The following is a 19,010-nucleotide window of genomic DNA, read 5'->3' on the forward strand; positions in this document are numbered from 1 at the left end:
CTCAGTTGGTTAAGCGACTGCCTTCGGCTCAGGTCATGATCCTGGAGTCCCGGGATCGAGTCCTGCATCCGGCTCCCTGCTCGGCGGGGAGCCTGCTTCTCCCTCTCCCGCTCCCCACTTTGTGCTCTTTCTCTCTCTCACTTTCTCTCTCAAATAAATAAATAAAATCTTTTAAAAAAAATACAGAAATAACACATTTGCCTAAGTTAGAATTGTTATAAATCCTAGCTGGGGATTAAAATATTTTGCCAAGAAGTTTAAATCAGATGTTCAGCAGTCATCTGCTGTCTCAACCTAAGTGAATCCAAATCTCTGGGGTTAAGGCTTGGATATCTGAATTTTTTTTTAATTTTATTTTATTATGTTATGTTAATCACCATACATTACATCATTAGTTTTTGATGTAGTGTTCCATGATTCATTGTTTGCGTATAACACCCAGTGCTTCATTCAATACGTGCCCTCTTTAATACCCATCACCAGGCTAACCCATCCCCCCACCCCACCCCCTCTAGAACCCTCAGTTTGTTTCTCAGAGTACATAGTCTCTCATGGTTCGTCTCCCCCCTCCAATTTCAACCCCTTCATTTAGCTTAATGATGCCACCATCATTTTCTTTGTGCTCTATGATGGGGAAAATGTTGGGAAGAACTCTACAATGCTTCAGTGGATGTCCCCTGGCAAGTGCTCTAAATGAGTATTTGCTGATTTGGAAGCAAGACTGACTGGAAACACCATCATGATATGCTCTGTGTCACAGATGCACTTCAGGGAACCTGGTCCTCTTTCCCGAGGAGTATGAGAGAGATGAAACAGGAAATAGTATGCCTTCATCCCAGCAATCTCACCAGTAATCACAGGAGTCCAAGTGAGAAAAAGAAAAAGAAAAAAATTTGATATAAAAAATAATATAAATTAGAACACAGTTATTTATTTTACAAAAGGATCCAAGTCAAGATTTCTTTTAATCAACCATTTTTGAAGTATGAAGGAGAGGTAATCAATATCTCTAGGGTTTGGTTTGGTTTTTTTCAGAATCCACTTTCTGGAAAACAGTGTTCTTCACAGCCTCTTTATTAAGCCCAACCATAGCTAAACACTGGTTCACATCCCTCAGCTGTTCTGCCTTCCCCTACTCCTAGCTCAAGGCCCAGTGGTCTCTCTGAGCAGAACTGCCCCCAACTCCACTACAGACCCCTGTGAGATAGTCTCTGCTCTGCTATACCCAGCACAATAGTCATGTCTGTTTTTCTTTTTCCATTTTGTTACAGACTCATTTCATTTGGTACATCTTTATAAGACTGTCAATGGAAGTTTAAAAAAGAAAACAGGTGAAGTCCTATGATCTGTCTCCCATCTTGAACCTTTCTGGATAGGTTTTAAAAGTTCCCCAGATGACTTTGATATTCAGTTCCCTCATTCCTATTTGAAAATCGTTTGGGGAATTTTGAGTTCATCAGTGGATTTAATAATATTGCATGACACTATCCTGTAGGGTGGGAATGGAAATGGCAGGTGTAAATTGAGGACAGTGAAAAATAGGACAAATACTAAGTAGGAGACAGTAACAACTAAAACCAAATAACATATTTGGAAGGAGTAGTAGTGGATGGGCGGCCCCTTGTGAAATTATCAAGCCCATCAAAGAACCCCTCTCAGCACCTCCAGTATGTCAACATACCCTCTGTACTCCCAGCTCATTTGTGGTCAAGTGGATAAGTTTTTTAAGGCTTTTTCCCAAAAGGCGTATCTACTTCCATAGGTTTGCAATACCCCTTTTCTCTCTCCAATTGTGAGCTCCCGAGGTATAAAAATTATGCCTGCTTCTTTTTATTTCCTTCCTAAGTATCTACTAGTAGAATCTGTATAATCAATAATTATTGATCAATAATATTTTACTCCCTGGTCAATTACTGTGCTAAACATTTCATTAGTAATTTCCTGCTGCATCTTATCCCCAAGCTCTCCTTCTCAGAACAGAGAGCTTGCTAAATAGGGCACAGAAAGACTTGCACTTGACTCCCTGCCCTACCATTTCTTGCTGTGGTACCCAAAAGAATTTTCCTAATACTCATAAGTCTTGGTTTTCTTATCTGTAAAAATGAAACTAACAATACCTATTGTATTACCTATCATCACCTTCTTATTGTGAAAATCAAATAAGAATATTTTTTTAAGATTTATTTATTTACTTGAGAGAGTGAGAGCTCACGTGCACGAGCAAGTGAGGGGAGGGGCAGAGGGAGAGAAGCAGGCTCCCCGCGGTGCAGGGAGCCCGACATGGGGCTCGATCCCAGGACCCTCTCCCACTCCCCCTGCTTGTGTTACCTCTCTCGCTGTGTCTCTCTCTGTCAAATAAATAAACAAAAAATCTTTAAAGATAAGTAAATAAAACTGTTATATGAATAGTTGCCAAAGGGCATTTTCCTGGTACTGTTAGAACTGTTTAGGCAAAAAGGATAGATAAATCAGGTAGCAGCCCAAATTATTGAAATAGCTATCTGAATTAATTTAGAAAAACTGGATAATCAATCGTCATATTTTCTAAATATAATGTCTGTATTTGCATAGGATCATATGATCAGTGTCTGACTTGCATATGATGATCTAAGCCTTTCTTCTAAAAATCCTTTGATAACATAAGGCAAGAGATCTAGTGGAAAAGAGAGGGTTAGTTTTACAGAGACTGGGAATAACTCGCAAGAAGGAGTCCAGCAAGTCATGCTACTCCTCAGAAATCCTGGGCAAAACTTACTGGGTTGGTTCATTGTCTCCCACCTACTGTCTAACCCCTCCAGGCCTCAGTTTCCTCCCCTGAACCACAAAGGGATCATCTCTAGAAGACAGCTATGGACGACTGTGAGCCCAACACCAGGGTGAGCAAAGGCTTCCTCATCACCTCTGCAGCTAACTCCCGAAGTAACTTTAAATGGAAAATTTCTTCTTCTAAGTCCATCTACTCATGAGTATTCCATGCTTATGGAGCAGTTTGTAAAATAAATTTATTAGCTCATCGAAACTCATTTGCAAGGGAATGGTTAACAACAAAAAAATCCCTGACTTCATGTGTAAATGTGAGTGAAACAGTGATGAGCTATCATAAAACTGGAGTACAGGATAGAGTGTCCTTCCACTTCAATTGGTCTCTGATACACTTTGGCCCTTCCCAGCACAACAAACCAAAGACCCACCCCCACTCCCACCCCATGGCTCCCCCTTTTGCATCACCACCACTCCTAAACCCCTATTTCCTGAATTGTCTGAATTTTTTTTAACAAAACAAACAAACAAAAACCCCAAAGACCCCCTTCCCTCTCACTCCCTCCCTGCCCAGCACATGGGTACTCACTGTTCTGCAACATGACATCCGAGCAATAGCCAGTTTGGAGAGTAGTAGGTCCCTTTACCACATGAAAGCTACTATTCAGACCCTTGGTAGTTGAATGAGACCATGGCATTGATCTTGGTCTCCTTCTCTTTCCCCAACAGAAACTCTTCCTTCCCACCTCAGTGCCAGAAAATGCCCACTTGTATCTAGATAGACTTTAGCAACTAGTGAGGACCCAACTTTCTTTAAGTTTTACCAGAGAGGGGCCAGCAACAAGCCACTGCCTTCCCCCTTCCCCTGGGCACTTCAGGTCTATTTCACACATGAGGGCCAGTCCAGGTCCTACACCTTTCCCTGCACACCATCCTCCTCAGACTCCACCTGAACTCTCTCCCATGCCCCACAGCCCCCGGCACCCAATGCGTCCACACACCTGAGACTCTTCCCTAGAAAATAATTCTTTATCTGATCACCCAACTCATAGGGCTAGTAATAGATTTCTCAATTTCCTGACCACAGTGGATTCTCTAATTACTACCCCGCAATCACAACCCCACATACTTTCAGAAGGAATGTGCCCACAGGTTCTATTCTAACCCCTCTGCCTCCCTTCTCCCACCTCACCTCTGAATCAGAAAGAATTGCTACCCTGAATATTAACTCTTTCATTATCCTCCCCATCGCACACACACAAAGGTTTAGCTACAGCTGGGCTTATAGACCCAGCCTTGGTATAGAGGTGTGAGCACACACTCACCAAACAATATATGAATTGAATCTTGTTTTACGTGCATATTTGTGTAATTATGTGTGCTGTTATTTATTTAGTTTTGTGTTTAACCAATTCCAAGGACATTCTACTAATGGAGATCGGCGCCAGTCCACACACTCTTACGCACACAAATCTACAGCCATAAATGAACACCCGGTTCACAAACATACCTCACCACCTCCTGCCGCTGTCCCCGCTCTCACTGAAGGATGGACTAGGAAGCAAAGCAAGGAGCACAGTCCACAGAGGGCAGCCACAGCCTTGGCAAGCTGGTACCATGTTATCGTTAATGGGTTTCAAATGCAAATGACTGCCCGGATTTCATTCTCCAGATGAGATCTGCTAGTTAATTAGTAATCATGGTCTTCTTCTGAGAACATCCCTAAGAACCTGGAGAAAGAAGTGACCATCCTGACCCCCTCTGACCCCTCGGTGCTGAATGTACCTTCAGCAGTGATCACACTCAGGTGCCTGGCAAAGGGATACAGACTGACTCAAGGTGTAGATGATAAAGAGCAAAAAATAAACCATCCCAGGGTCCCATTGACATTTACTAGCACAATCTGCTGGTTTGTGTTTGAAGGAAATAATTTTGAAAATATTTTCAGAGTAGTTTTCTTCTTTCCTTGTCTCTAGGAGAGCGGTCCCCAAGCATTTTTGTGTGGTGGAGACCCTTTGGCAGTCTGGTGCCTCTTATGGACCTCTCTTAGAATTACATTTTTAGGGGCGCCTGGGTGGCTCAGTCGTTAAGCGTCTGCCTTCGGCTCAGGTCTCGATCTCAGGGTCCTGGGATCCAGCCCCGCGTCAGGCTCCCTGCTCAGCGAGGAGCCTGCTTCTCCCTCTCCCTCTGCTGGACCCCCTGCTTGTGTGTCTGTCTGTCTCTCTCTGTCAAATAAATAAATAAAATCTAAAAAAAAAAAAATTACATTATTAAATGCATGAGACAAAATACTTAAGGATACAAAAGACCCTGAAACTAATAATACATTATGTTAATTAACTGAATTTAAATTAAAAAAATTTTTAAAGATTTAAAAAGGATACAGAGGAAACTAATTCCAATGAATTAGTTACCAGAATATTTTTAATTGCAACATAGTAATGCATGTGTTTCTTTAGTGATGTGTTAGCCAACAAATCTAGCAACAGGTCTAACGGCTCCTGCAATCTCGAAATAGTAATAAGTGGAAATTGTATCTTGAGATTATCTTCAAAATATGATACAAAAGTAACCGTGGCTTCTCTTGGAACCAAATTCTTAGGTACTTCTAACACTCCTGAGGTTTGTGATCTCGCTTTATACTTAAAAGACAGGCCACATTTCAGCTGGATTTTAGCAAAGAAAAAATACATATATCTTGTCCCTTGCAAGTTCACTTGCTTTCTGTCTTCTGTGTCTACTTGGGAGCCATGGAGGCCGTGCAGATATCAGAACCAGCAACATGATGACAATACGTCCTCCTCCCCGCTCCCTAGATATCACCCTTACTTAGACTTTCATGACACCCTGTCCTTGCTTCCAACCCCTGAAAACACAACTCTGACCACTTCTTTAACACAAGTCAATTCAATACATAGGTGTATGTGTACTATAAGCAAGCATTGTCAGAAGAGCAATAACAGCAACATCTACGGCGTGCTTCCTACGGCCTGTGCATTAGGCTAAATGACTCACATGCATGATTCCATTTCCTCCTCATCACCACACTGTGAGGTAGCAACCGTCACCCCCATTTCGCAGACTAGAAACCCTGGACACAAAAAGCAACTTGCCCGAGCGAGGTTCTGTAACTAGGAAGAGGTGAAACCAGAATGCAAACTCAGGCAGTGTGGTCAAACCTGCACTTGAACATGAATGTGAGCGGTGCTTCTATAACCTCATGTGCAAGAGAAGGTAGAAGTGCAGTGACTGCCATGCAGAAGACAAGATGGCACTGACTAATGCAAAGACCACAACTGGGAGGGACAAGAAAGAAACCAAAGGCATGGATAGATGGGAGTGGGCAGAGAAGAAGGAAAGACATTGTGAGCCAGGGGATCAGCATACACAAGGCTCAGAGGTTAGAGAGAATGCGATCTGTTTTAGAAACTGCAGTGAAAAGATAGAGACAATGGAGATGGTTGTGGGAAAGTCAGGGACACTTTTGGCAAAGCACACTGGAGGCCCATCGTGGAGACTCTAGCCTGTTACCAACAGGGAACCATCACAGATAAGAAACTGCCCCGAGCGGTCATAAGTGTGAAATCAATTTCTGAGCTCTCTGCCCAGGACTCAGAATGCTGGAGTATCTGTCTCTTTAATTCTTTAATCAGAATATTTAGTCTCCCCACACCTCCACACAGAACAAGTGCCAATCAGTAAGGAACTCTGGAAGCTGTACAAGCTGTCTGTCCATTGGAGTGATACAAAAGTGGGGCACTCTGCCACCCTGAGATCTCCATAGGCAGCCCCTAAAGATCAAGAGAGCGGTGCATCACCTCGCCAGTACTGATGAGAACATCTGCTGACCTTCCCTAAACAACGCTTGATTCTGGCTTCTGTTCTAAACCCAGAAACAGCCACAGTCTGTTTTTCGGGAAAAAATCTCAAATTCTTCTTTCTCATGAAGGCTGCTTTATCATTCTTGATTCTACCATTCCAATATTTTTTTCATTATTCACCAAAAAGCTTGGCTCACTGCCGTTTCTGCATATTCGGCACAGCCTCCACCTGAAATGTCTATGTCCTCTGTCTTCCTATGTAAACCCCTCTCTTATTGCAAAGCCAAGTTTAAACTCACTTTGCCATGAAATTTCTCTAAACACTCAATTAATGTTGATGCTGCCCCTTTTCTGAACTACTAAAGTAACAGTACTTTCAAGAAGATATGGTTCTACTTTATAGATGTGCATAAAAGTTCTCTGAGGACTGCTAGCCACTCATCAAGTCCCTGCTGGCTGAGTTCCCTCAAACGCTCCAGCAGGGCCAGACCCAGGTGAGGAGCCCTTTCTGACTGCTGAGCTGAGAGGGGATGGCTGAGCACCAGTGTGTGTCTCCATCCTCTTAGCACTGAACACATTATTGGATTTTCCCTTCCTGGAATAAAATTCTACAGAAAACAAGATACACATCTGCTTGTATTCTACTGGTGGTAGACTACGGGTGGATAAGATAACCCTGACGGTATCCTGTATAGCCTATTAATCTGAAACAGTTGAATACAATGTTGGAATCAAGATAAGGCATCTCTTGGAGATGTGTTTCCATGCGAAACCTTCAGGTGGTGGTTTATGATCCCCCATTTGGTGTCATAGAAAGAGCATGGTGTTTGGAATCAAACTAGCCTGGGCTTGAATATCAGAGTCTCTACTTACTTGCTACAGACTTGGGCAGTCATTTAAATTTTCTGAAGCTTAGTTGTCTTCTCTGTAAATTAGAGATGATAATATGCACGATATAATATTATTTGGAGCCCAAGCTGAGATAGTAAGTGCCTGACATCCAGGGTCAGTTTTCCAGGCTCTCCCTAACTGGTCTTTTCTGAAAATAAAGTCAAATAAAACCCAGCAAGCAGTGGCACTGACTTAAATTCTGTTTAGAACTCTTCCTCTTATTCATCAACCACCTGGAAGAGCCTCACTAGAGGGTGGGGCTGAAGGCAGTGAACTCTTTTCTACATGGACCACTGACAGGCAGCAGAGAGCAGTTTGCCTGCCACACCGAACTGATTCCCCAGGCCAGTGGGGGAAAGCCAGCTCTAGCCCAGAACCTTGCTCTGCAGGATGACACCCTCCCCTGCACGCACACATGCGCACAAGCACACTAAGGCACTCACACTCATAAGCTACATGCCATCTACACCCCTCCTGTCACAAATCACCTCTCACAGTCGCCACCACCCACAAACTTTTAAGTTGTACCTCTTTCTTCTTATTGCAGCTGAGTTGTTTTCCTTCTTTTGTTCCAAGTGTAAGCTCTTCACAACAGAGGCTACCTGGAAAGGGGAAAGAGGAGTTGCTTGGGGCAGGAGTAATTTCTCTGCCCAGAAGCGTTCAGAGGAAAGGTTGGGGGTGGGAGGGGGAATACGATCTACCCGTACTAAGCATTACAGCATTTCCTTCCCTGGGGAAATATCTATTATTCAGCAATCTGACGCTGCCCTGCGTCCCTTCCTACTTCTTACCCCCACAGACAGCAACTCATGCACACACAGGGGTGGGTCCAGGGAGAGAGTTCTTGGGGATAATGCATTACCTAGTATTCACGTGTCAGTCATAAAGCATCAATTGCATCACACCTTGTAGCTCTCAGAGCACTTTAACCTGTACTATTTCTTTAATCACTTATCATAGGGCAGGTATTTTATCCCCAGGTAAACTGAGGAAACAGAAACTAAGAAAGATGACTTGCTAAAAGTCACCTGAGTCTTTTAATTTCTTTTTTTAATATTTATTTATTTATTTTATTATGTTATGTTAATCACCATACATTACATCATTAGTTTTTGATGTAGTGTCCCATGATTCATTGTTGGCGTGTAACAACCAGTGCTCCATGCAGTACGTGCCCTCTTTAATGCCCATCACCAGGCTAACCCATCCTCCCACCCCCTCCCCTCTAGAACTCTCAGATTGTTTCTCAGAGTCCATAGTCTCTCATGGTTCGTCTCCCCCACTGATTCCCCCCCTTCATTTTTCCCTTCCTGCTATCTTTTTCTTTTTTTTCTTTAACATATAATGTATTATTTGTTTCAGAGGTTCAGGTCTGTGATTCAACAGTCTTATGCAATTCACAGTGCTCACCATAGCACATACCCTCCCCAGTGTCCATCACCCAGCCACCCCATCCCTCCCACCCCCTACCACTCCAGCAACCCTCAGTTTGTTTCCTGAGATTAAGAATTCCTCATATCAGTGAGGTCATATGATACATGTCTTTCTCTGGTTGACTTATTTCGCTCAGCATAATACCCTCCAGTTCCATCCACGTCATTGCAAATGGCAGGATTTCATCCTTTTGATGGCTGCATAATATTCCATTGTATATATATATACCACATCTTCTTTATCCATTCATCTGTTGATGGACATCTTGGCTCTTTCCATAGTTTGGCTATTGTGGACATTGCTGCTATAAACATTGGGGTGCAAGTACCCCTTCAGATCCCTACATTTGTATCTTTGCGGTAAATACCCAGTAGTGCAACTGCTGGGTTATATGGTAGCTCTATTTTCAACTTTTTGAGGAACCTCCACACTGTTTTCCAGAGTGGCAGCACCAGCTTGCATTCCCACCAACAGTGTAGGAGGGTTCCCCTTTCTCCGCATCCCTGCCAATATCTGTCGTTTCCTGACTTGTTAATTTTAGCCATTCTGACTGGTGTGAGGTGGTATCTCATTGAGGTTTTGATTTGGATTTCCCTGATGCCAAGTGATGTTGAGCACTTTTTCATGTGTCTGTTGGCCATTTGGATGTCTTCTTTGGAAAAATGTCTGTTCATGTCTTCTGCCCATTTCTTGATTGGATCATTTGTTCTTTGGGTGTTGAGCTTAAGAAGTTCTTTATAGATTTTGGATACTAGCCCTTTATCTGATATGTCATTTGCAAATATCTTCTCCCATTCTGTCCATTGTCTTTTGGTTTTGTTGACTGTTTCCTTTGCTGTGCAAAAGCTTTTTATCTTGATGAAATCCCAAAAGTTCATTTTTGCCCTTGCTTCCCTTGCCTTTGGCAATGTTTCTAGGAGAAGTTCCTGCAGCTGAGGTTGAAGAGGTTGCTGCCTGTGTTCTCCTTTAGGATTTTGATGGACTCCTGTCTCACATTGAGGTCTTTCAACCATTTGGAGTCTATTTTTGTGTGTGGTGTAAGGAAATGGTCCAGTTTCATTCTTCTGCATGTGGCTGTCCAATTTTCTCAACACCATTTATTGAAGAGACTGTCTTTTTCCATTGGACAGTCTTTCCTGCTTTGTCGAAGATTAGTTGACCATCGAGTTGAGGATCCATTTCTGGGCTCTCTATTCTGTTCCATTGAATCATATTGCACCGGGTGCTAAATCTGTGGGTCATGTCATGTTATTGAGAGAGAAATTAAAGCTTTGCTGAAAAAACTTGTTTACCCAAAAAAGGATGGAATAGGCATATAGAATGTAGCAGAAATGAGAGACCACTCAATCCAAAGCAGAGACTCGCTGCCAGTATTTTTCCTATTTCTGTGAAGGCCAAGGTGCAACTGAATTTCATCTGATACTCATGCACCTTCACCAAAATACTATTACTACTATTACTACCACCACCTCTTCTGCGACTAACCACCACCACGACCACCACCATCATTATTCTTTCTTCCAGACAGTTTCTGTGCATTTCCATGCCTGGCAACCAATCTCTGCTAGCCCTGCTACCACAGGCTCTTGGTTTTCTCCCTTTGTTCAGAGTAAATATCTTCACCAAAAATCTCTAACCACTCCCGTCGAACATATCTTTCTACTTTGTTTTGCTGGTTTTTACAACCCCTTGTAATAATCATGGGACCTTCAAATCCCCACAGAGTCTCTCTGAATTGTTTGTCATCCGCATAGAAGTGTACTTTTTAGATCAGGATATACGTAACCTAGGGTTATGTGGTGACCCGCTGAGAGGTACATCACACATTTTCTTTTTTTTTTTTTTTAAAGATTTTATTTATTTATTTGACAGAGAGAGAGTTAGCGAGAGCAGGAACACAAGCAGGGGGAGTGGGAGAGGGAGAAGCAGGCTTCCCGCCAAGCAGGGAGCCCGATGCGGGGCTCTATCCCAGGACCCTGGGATCATGACCTGAACCGAAGGCAGACGCTTAACCAACTGAGCCACCCAGGCACCCCGATCACACATTTTCTTGGAAATTCCATTTTAGTCCAAGATCATTAGAGAAGAATAAGTAATTTGGATCAATATTTTGAATGATGAAAAATGTGACAGTATAAAGTAATAGCATGCAAATTTACATACTTTTCAACATGAAATACTAAATTTTACAGAAATTTTCCCCTGTGATAAGACGCTAGTGAGTATGCTTTCCCCTTGGCCCCCACCCAAGGGGAAAACATGTGAAAAGAATGCCACAGAAAACATCTTAAAGGCACTGACAATATCTTAGAGCCATGAACAGACTCTCTCTCTCACTGCTGCCCTCTCTCTGGCTCAGCCTCTCTCCCTATGTGCTTCCCTCTCTATTCTGCTCTCTGGGAATCAGCATATCCACAGGATCTCCCTGTCTCTGCTGGATAGAGAACCCTCAAGGTGCCAAGGCTGCCCAGTGTTCTCCTACTTTATTGTGTCACAGAGAAACAGAACAGGACTGGTCCTCATCTAATGTCTTACAGCTCTATCAGCTTTTACAAAAACCTCCTCTTCCTTAATTCATTTTAGTGGACAAAATGAAGCCTAAGAAGGGGCCCAGAGATCCCTCTAAGGAATCCCTTTCCACAGCTCCCTGATGAGGGAAGTGATCTTATGTATGTCCTTGAATCACCAGATTCCACGCTGATACCAGATTCTATGTCTGGACCTGGGATGAGCACCTAACCCAAAGACAGCAAGTCCTTATTTCCACCAGCCTCTTATGGAGTAGCTCGCTGTGTGATCACAAGACAACTTAGATTCTCTGAGTGTGAGACACAGAGAGAATTTGCAGCAGGATCAATTAGTAGTAAGAGCAAATTGTAAAGAGAGAGAATCAGAAATAAGAGCTGTAGCGAGACAATCTTGAACCTCATCTCCCCATACCAGTACCACTCTGCCCACATCCTTCTGACAACCTTCTGACAAAATAGACTTGAAATGCAGGAAGCAGAGACATCCTTCCTTTTATTTCCTCTCTCGCACTTCCTGTTTTCTGCCTCTCCATGACAAGCACACCCAGACAGAGCCCAGGCTGTCCTTGCCTCCGTTCCACTTCCATGCTTAGGCGGGCAAATAGATTCCCAGGGCCCTTCTTGCAGGCGGGTTATCAGCTAGTAACGGCATTCACCTTTCAGTAATGGTGGCCCAAGCCTTGCGACTTAAAACCATAAAGAGATGACCTTTCTCACAGAAGGAGAAGCCTGGAACAGAGTAGTTGCTGGCGTGCCTTCAAGTACTCAAAAAATTCAGGGTGAGAGCTTTGCAATTCTCTTGGCTTTTCCCTCTCAGGCGGAGCTCTAACTGTAACATTCAAGTGCCGGCTGGCACAGAAAGAAGAAAAGGCAGCAAGGGTTTTCTAAAATAGTCTGCCCAATAACTTCTTGTGTTCCAAATGCCACTCCTATCTATATGAAAGATGAGAAATGCAGTTTATTTTTAGATGGGAATATTGACATTCCCAATAACACAGGGCTTCTATTGGTAATCAAGAGTGTAGGTGATTAGCAATATCCACCATGAACAGAGTGGCAAGCTGGATGTGTGGACTCTGCCTAAGTCAACTGTGTGCCCCAATCCAACTTGCACTACACACAGCTCTGCCTCGGGACTCTTCAGGTGCTGGTCTAGCTTTTAATAAAGCAATACACCCCTACACCCTCATTCCACTGCTGTTCTCATGTAATAGGAGTGACTGGCAGAGCTGGGTTTGGGAATTCCTGGAGCTCTTGGCTATGTGCCATCTAAAAGCATTAACAACAGTCTTTAATTTCTAATGACAGTCGGAATCTCACTATGGTGGAGCAGTCAAGTGAATGGCAATTAATTCTCCATGCTAAGATGACATGGATACTGGGTAAGGTGCCAGTGCCCGAGCCATGCTCCAGACTCAGGTGTGGCTCCTGCTGGGATCCTGGGAAATCCCTAATGCCCTTTTATCCCAGGGGTTCTCAAATGTTAGTGTGCATTAGAATCACTTGAATGGCTTGTCAAAACACAGATCGCTGGGGTCCACCTTCAGAGATTTTGGTTCAAAAGTTCTAAGTAAGGCCCAAAAGTTTGCATCTCCCACAATTCTCTGCTGATGCTGACCTCCCTGGTCTGGTGTAACTTATAGTAAACTTGCATTACTGGAGATCTCCCAAATGAATCTTTACTCCCTGCAGCCAAAAGAAGCTGCTTAATATACCCTTTGAGTTCAGACAGAAGCCCATAGGATCAAGGACAAGATCTAATGACAAACACCATATCCCTCAGAACCCTGCCTACACTCTGGCGGCTCCAGTTACTGGGTCAAATTTCACTAGTTCTTTCTTCCCTTAGGATGAGTACTTTCCTGAATGACTACGCAGTAGGTTATGAGAGACTTACAGCCTTTAATCTTCAGTGCAGAAAACACATTTGAATTCCAGGAGTGAATTCATCTACATTCAAGCAGGGCCTACACACACATTCATAAGAAAGCACATGTGATCATATCACTGCCTTGGATTTAAAGCGAATGACCAAATAAATGAACAAAAATCTAGTTGTATGTCATATACCACAAGGAGCAAAGAATGAGTAATATATAATCCCTGCTTTTGGATAACTCAGTGTAATTGGGGATACACACTTGCAAACCAATACATATTTTGATCAATATGGTAAGTGCTATGATAGTGTATGGACAAAATTGTGGTGTGGAAGCAAAGAAGATAGGAAGTCTACGGGAGGGAATCAAAGAAGGCCTCAGCCCAGATCTACTCGAAGAAATTCTCCGGAATTTCATTTATACTTATATTTATACATTGCTAATTGCTATGTTAACCTCCTGGGTAGATGGACATTTTCTTTCAGTCATCTTAACCGAGCCTACAGAGATTCCTCCCACCCCTTTCCCTGCCAGAATAGTAGTTTCCTGAGATATGAACCCACCAGACTCAACTTTCCTATCTTTCCTGAGAATGGGATGATAGTTCATCCCTCCCTCGACCTCTACCTCTACCCTGAGGTAGTTCTAAAGGACTCAACTGCCACCACCCCAAATAAACCCATTCAAACAGGACTCAGGTTGGAAAGAACGTTACCAGGCATTTTACCCAAATAAGGATATCCATTACACCCCACTCTACAGATTGGTAGCTAGACTTAGAGGAAAGATCATCAAACATGAAATCAGAATATCTGGAATTAGAAACCCAACTTCTCACTTAGTACTTTAGTTATCCTGGCAGAGATATTAAACTATTTCACCTTCCTGAAACTCCACTTTGTCAATAAAATGGAAGTAGCGTTATGGTCTTTACAGGAACTGTGAGCTTAAGGGATACTTATCCTACTATAAAGTAGTAAGTGGAGTCTACAATTTCAATTCTGTAAAATATGGAGCCACATTTTCCCAAGATTAAGTAAATTGTCTGGGCTGAGCCTGCCCAGTAAGCAGGTCAGGAATTCCAGGTCTCACAGTGGTCTGGCGCCCTCTGGTGGGAACTGTTAAATAATGATAGGAGGATTCTGGGTCCCAAGCTGGTTTGAACTTCTGGGGAAATGGCAGTGATTACAGGACTCTTTCAGTTTGTTGGGGCCCATTTCTTTGTCCAATTATCTGGGAACATTGGAGATATGGGGACTCATCCTCAGCCTCCACACTTCCTGAAAGTAGGTTACCCCTTGACCAACATCTCCCCATCACCCCCCACCATACCCCTAATAACCACCATTCTACTCTCTGCTTCATGAATTCAACTTTCTAGAGTCCGTATAAGAGTAGGATCATGCAGTATTTTTCTTGCTGTGACTGGATTCTTTCACTTCACATAATGTCCTCCAGGTTCATCCATATTGTTGCAAATGGCAGGATCTCCTTTTTTAAGGCTGAATGATATTCCATTATATGTATATGCCACAATTTCTTCATCCATTCATCCATTGACAGACGCTTAGGTTGTTTCCATATCTCAGCTATTGGGAATAATGCTGCAATGAACATGGGAGTGCAGATACCTCTTCGAGGTACTGGCTTCATTTCTATTGGCTATATATCCAAAAGAGTGATTGCTAGATGATACAGTGGTCCTATAATTAACATTTACTGATCAGACATCATGTGCCAAGCACAACACCAAGCATGCTGTATGTGCCAATTCAGGTAATCCTCCCAATCCTCTGAGGTAGGTGTTATTTTGATGGTCATCTCCATTTCCTATGAGATAAATATAGAAGATTCAAACATTTGCCAAGTCACACAGAGAAGTGGCAGAGCCAGGCCTCAACCTTAGAGACCCTGGTTCCAGAGGCTCCTGGTTCCAGAGGCTCTGAACACAGAGCCACCCTTCCTCTAGGTGCTTTATGGAACTGTGAGCTCACTCACAGGAGCATACTGCCCAGAGCGAGACTGAAAAGTTAGCAAAAACGGCCAATGAAGCACGAGGCTGAGCAAGCAGAGGAGCAGAGGTAGAAAAGCTCCACCTCTTAGAGGAAATGTTACCATAGGACAGATTGCAAACCAACCACTCAAATTCTCCTTTCCTTTCCCCATCATTCACTCCACAAAATGAGTGAATGACTGGATGAAGCATGAAAGACAACAATAAAAGAACTAGAAAAGTTAAAGCATTTGTAAGAGTGAAAAAAAAAAGCACCAGGTCAGGCAGAAATGTTATAAAACAACAACCGGTCTCTAAATGATCAGCTCTCCAAATCTCCATTGAGTAACTAGCCTGAATTTTTCCAGAGCTTGCAGAAGGGATTATAAAATCAGCTCAGATTCCTTTAGAGATCAAGGAGAATTAGAGATGCCAGAAAGCCCAAGCACATCAAATATTTGGAAATGTTTAAAAGGGGAGAGAGCTAGACTTCAGAAATTACAGCCAAGTATGTTAGAGTATGTTATATGTTAGGATATAATGCCTTGGAATGTTAAAAACTCCTAGATATAATCCACAGGGATGCTATAGACTAATAAATGTTTCATTTGTGGACATTTCGTTCATTCAAAAATTATTTCTTGGGTCCCTGCTGTGTGTCTTCATGAAGCCTGTATTTTTAGTGGGGGATAGGTATAGGCAATGAATAACTGAACATACACAGGAATATAGACTAGGGTAACTATGATTACAAGCATCCGCGATGTGGGTAAGGGATGCCAGTCATAGGATGATCAGAAAGGTCCCTCCGATAAGGTAACTTTTGAGAAGAAAGTGGGACACCTGAGTGTGTATGGGAAAAGTAATTTGGGCAATGGGAAGGGCAAGCACACCAGTCCTGAGGTGGGAGTATGTGTGGTGAGTTCACAGAACATGAAAGAGGCCCATATGGCTGGTATGGAGTGAAGGAGGAAGCAAGTATCATGGACAACATCTAAGAAGGGACAGAGGACCTGATTAGGTATGTAAGGACTTTGCTTTTATGGTGAGAGAAATGAGAGGCCCCGAAAGGCTTGAACAGAGCAATGACATGATCTTAGTTATACTTTAGCAGGATCACTACTGTTGCTTTGCCGAAAATGGGGTAAGGCAGTGGGGAGTGGAAAGCAGAGTGAGCAGTTAAAAAGCTTCTGCAATAATCCGGGCCAGATCACCCCCTACCCCCTCCCTTCATGGCAGGTGCTGGCCTTGTTCACGGTAATGCTCCTCTTGCCAGCACAGTGCTTGGCATGATGATGATGCTTGAATGAAATCTTTAGCAATGGCAGTCTTAACTCATGTGCTGATGCCAGGGGAGGAACCATGCATTCATCCACATTAAAAACAAAGTCTATGATAAAAGTCATGCCTCAGAGGTGATAGAAGAAGGCATGCAAATGGAAAGAGGCACCATTTCAAACCTTAGTTCATCAAGAAGATATGCTTTGCCTGCTGCCAGTTCCCTTCAAACCCATAAGCAAATCCCGCTCCCTTCTCCTACCATGCAGGTCCAGATGGCATGCAAAACCGGACTTAGAAAACTGAGACCCTGTCTTGTTTGCATCCATGATGCTGTCCAACTGTGATCTTATCTTTCTGAGTCTCAGCCTCACCCAGCTTTTCCTGCATGGACTGCTGTTTCTGGATGCCATCCAGCTTATATACTTCCAGCGGCCCTCTGAGGAGGCTGCTGTACAGACACACTTAGGTTTATTCAAAGCTTCTGCATCACCCAAGAGAAAGAACCATCATTCCTCTGCTCTTACAATGAGCCCTAGTGTGTATCCAAGAGATATTCCAAAGCAACAATATCCCTATTGTATGTTTGCTGTCAGAAATTTTTACGCATTCACTGTGGGATAGATCTAGAGCAAGAGCCTGATGCCTTGTGAAGGAGAGGTCCTGGCTTATAATGTACACTGACCCTTCTCTGCTGGTGGTATGTTGAGCCTTAGATTAACCAAGTGAGAAGAGACATCATATTGACCCTGACTCCTGTCATAACTGTGTCCTATGAAGTCAAGAGTGCATTTCTATTCTTTTCAGTCCTGGAGTTTGCAGTGGGGATCCTGACAAATGCCTTTATTTTCTTTATGAATTTTTGGGATGTGGTGAGGAGGCAGCCACTGAGCAACTGTGATCTTATCCCTCTGAGTCTCAGCCTCACCCAGCTTTTCCTGCATGGGCTGCTGTTTCTGGATGCCATCCAGCTTATATACTTCCAGCGGATGAAGGACCCACTGAGCCTCAGCTACCAGACCATCATCATGCTCTGGATGATCACAAACCAAGCTGGGCTCTGGCTCACCACCTGTCTCAGTCTTCTCTACTGCTCCAAGATTATGTTTCTCTCACACCATCCTGCTCTGCTTGGCAAGCTGGGTCTCCAGGAAGGTCCCCCAGATGCTCCTGGGTGCCATGCTTTTCTCTCCCATCTGCACTCTCCTCTGTTTGGGGAACTTTTTTAGTAAATCTGGCTTTGCATTCACAACTATGCTATTCATGAATAATACAGAACTCAATCTGCAAATTGCAAAACTCAATTTCTATCATTCCTTCATCTTCTGCACCCTGGAATCCATTCCTCCTTTCTTACTTTTTCTGGTTTCTTCTGGGGTGCTGACTGTCTGTCTGAGGAGGCACACGAGGATAATGGAAGCCAAAACCAAGGACTCCCGTGAGCCCAGCCTGGAGGCCCATATCAAAGTACTCAGATCTCTTGTCTCCTCTCTCTGCTTCTATGTGGTGTCATTCTGTGCTGCCCTCATTTCAGTGCCTTTCCTGATGCTGTGGCACAAGATCAGGGTAATGATCTGTGTAGGGATCCTAGCAGCTTGTCCCTCAATACATGCAGGAATCCTGATCTCAAGCAATGCCAAGCTAAAGAGAGCTGTGGAGACCATTCTACTCTGGGTTCAGAGCAGCCTAAAGGTAAGGGCAGATCACAGGGAGGATCCCAGAATTCCAGATCTATGTTGAGAGCAGACACGAAATGAGCTCTTCACGAATATGCCTCTGATAGTTCATAAAGCCTTCAGAAACCTATTCCAGTTTCTTCTGTAGACATAAGCGAGAGTCTCTCCACTTTATGTCAATGAACTCACCCATAGTAGAATAAAATCATTAAAGCTCTATCTGTGGCCTATGCAAGAATGACATGCATGGGTTCTTCAAGTTTGTTTTGAAAAAGAATGAAATAGGTGAGGTACTCAGTGTAAATGCTTTGTATACTACAGTTTATTCATGCTTGGTATGAAACAAACCATGAGAAATCACCTCTTATGAAATACTATCTAAACCTCAAGATAACATGATTGGCTTTTCACATGACTGCTAAACCTGTTTCTTAAAAAAGGCGCTAGCTTAATATTAGAAAATATTCACTACTATGGCAATTACATAACCCTCTTCAAACTCCACAAATTTCATGGATATGAAAAGACAGACTTGGAAGATCAAGTGTCATCACTTCAGCTTCAAGAGGTACTAAATTAAAACTCCTACACAAACCAGAGAATAGGGGTCATTTAGTCTGAAAATACGCAGATTCAGAAATGTGCACTCAACCCGCTTTATAGTAGGGGTAAAGAGAGGCAGATATTTGCTCACTGGGTGCCCAGGATACCAACACTGGTGTGTGCCTTCTGGCTCTGCTCTATTTGCC

At 43.2% G+C, this 19,010-nt stretch overlaps 2 protein-coding genes across 2 annotated transcripts in view; one reads left to right on the forward strand and one right to left on the reverse strand.

Moving 5' to 3' along the window:
• Positions 1–8,425, reverse strand: part of MGAM (maltase-glucoamylase) — a 77,260-nt gene extending 68,835 nt beyond the window's left edge. The window contains exon 1 of the mRNA XM_045864144.2: positions 8,001–8,425. The gene's annotated coding sequence lies outside the window, so the exon portion shown is untranslated. The remainder of the gene's footprint in view (positions 1–8,000) is intronic.
• A 7,645-nt stretch (positions 8,426–16,070) lies between these two features.
• TAS2R38 (taste 2 receptor member 38) lies at positions 16,071–18,325 on the forward strand. The gene is given in 3 exon segments (XM_045870548.1): positions 16,071–16,076; positions 17,302–17,690; positions 17,692–18,325. Coding segments are annotated over 3 exon segments (1,029 nt in total).
• Positions 18,326–19,010: the final 685 nt, after the last annotated feature.

This window comes from Mirounga angustirostris, unplaced genomic scaffold, assembly GCF_029215605.1.
Source record: "Mirounga angustirostris isolate CCGP_5_RB_7025 unplaced genomic scaffold, mMirAng1.0.hap1 SCAF_12, whole genome shotgun sequence".
In the NCBI taxonomy this organism is placed as follows: Eukaryota; Metazoa; Chordata; class Mammalia; order Carnivora; family Phocidae; genus Mirounga; species Mirounga angustirostris.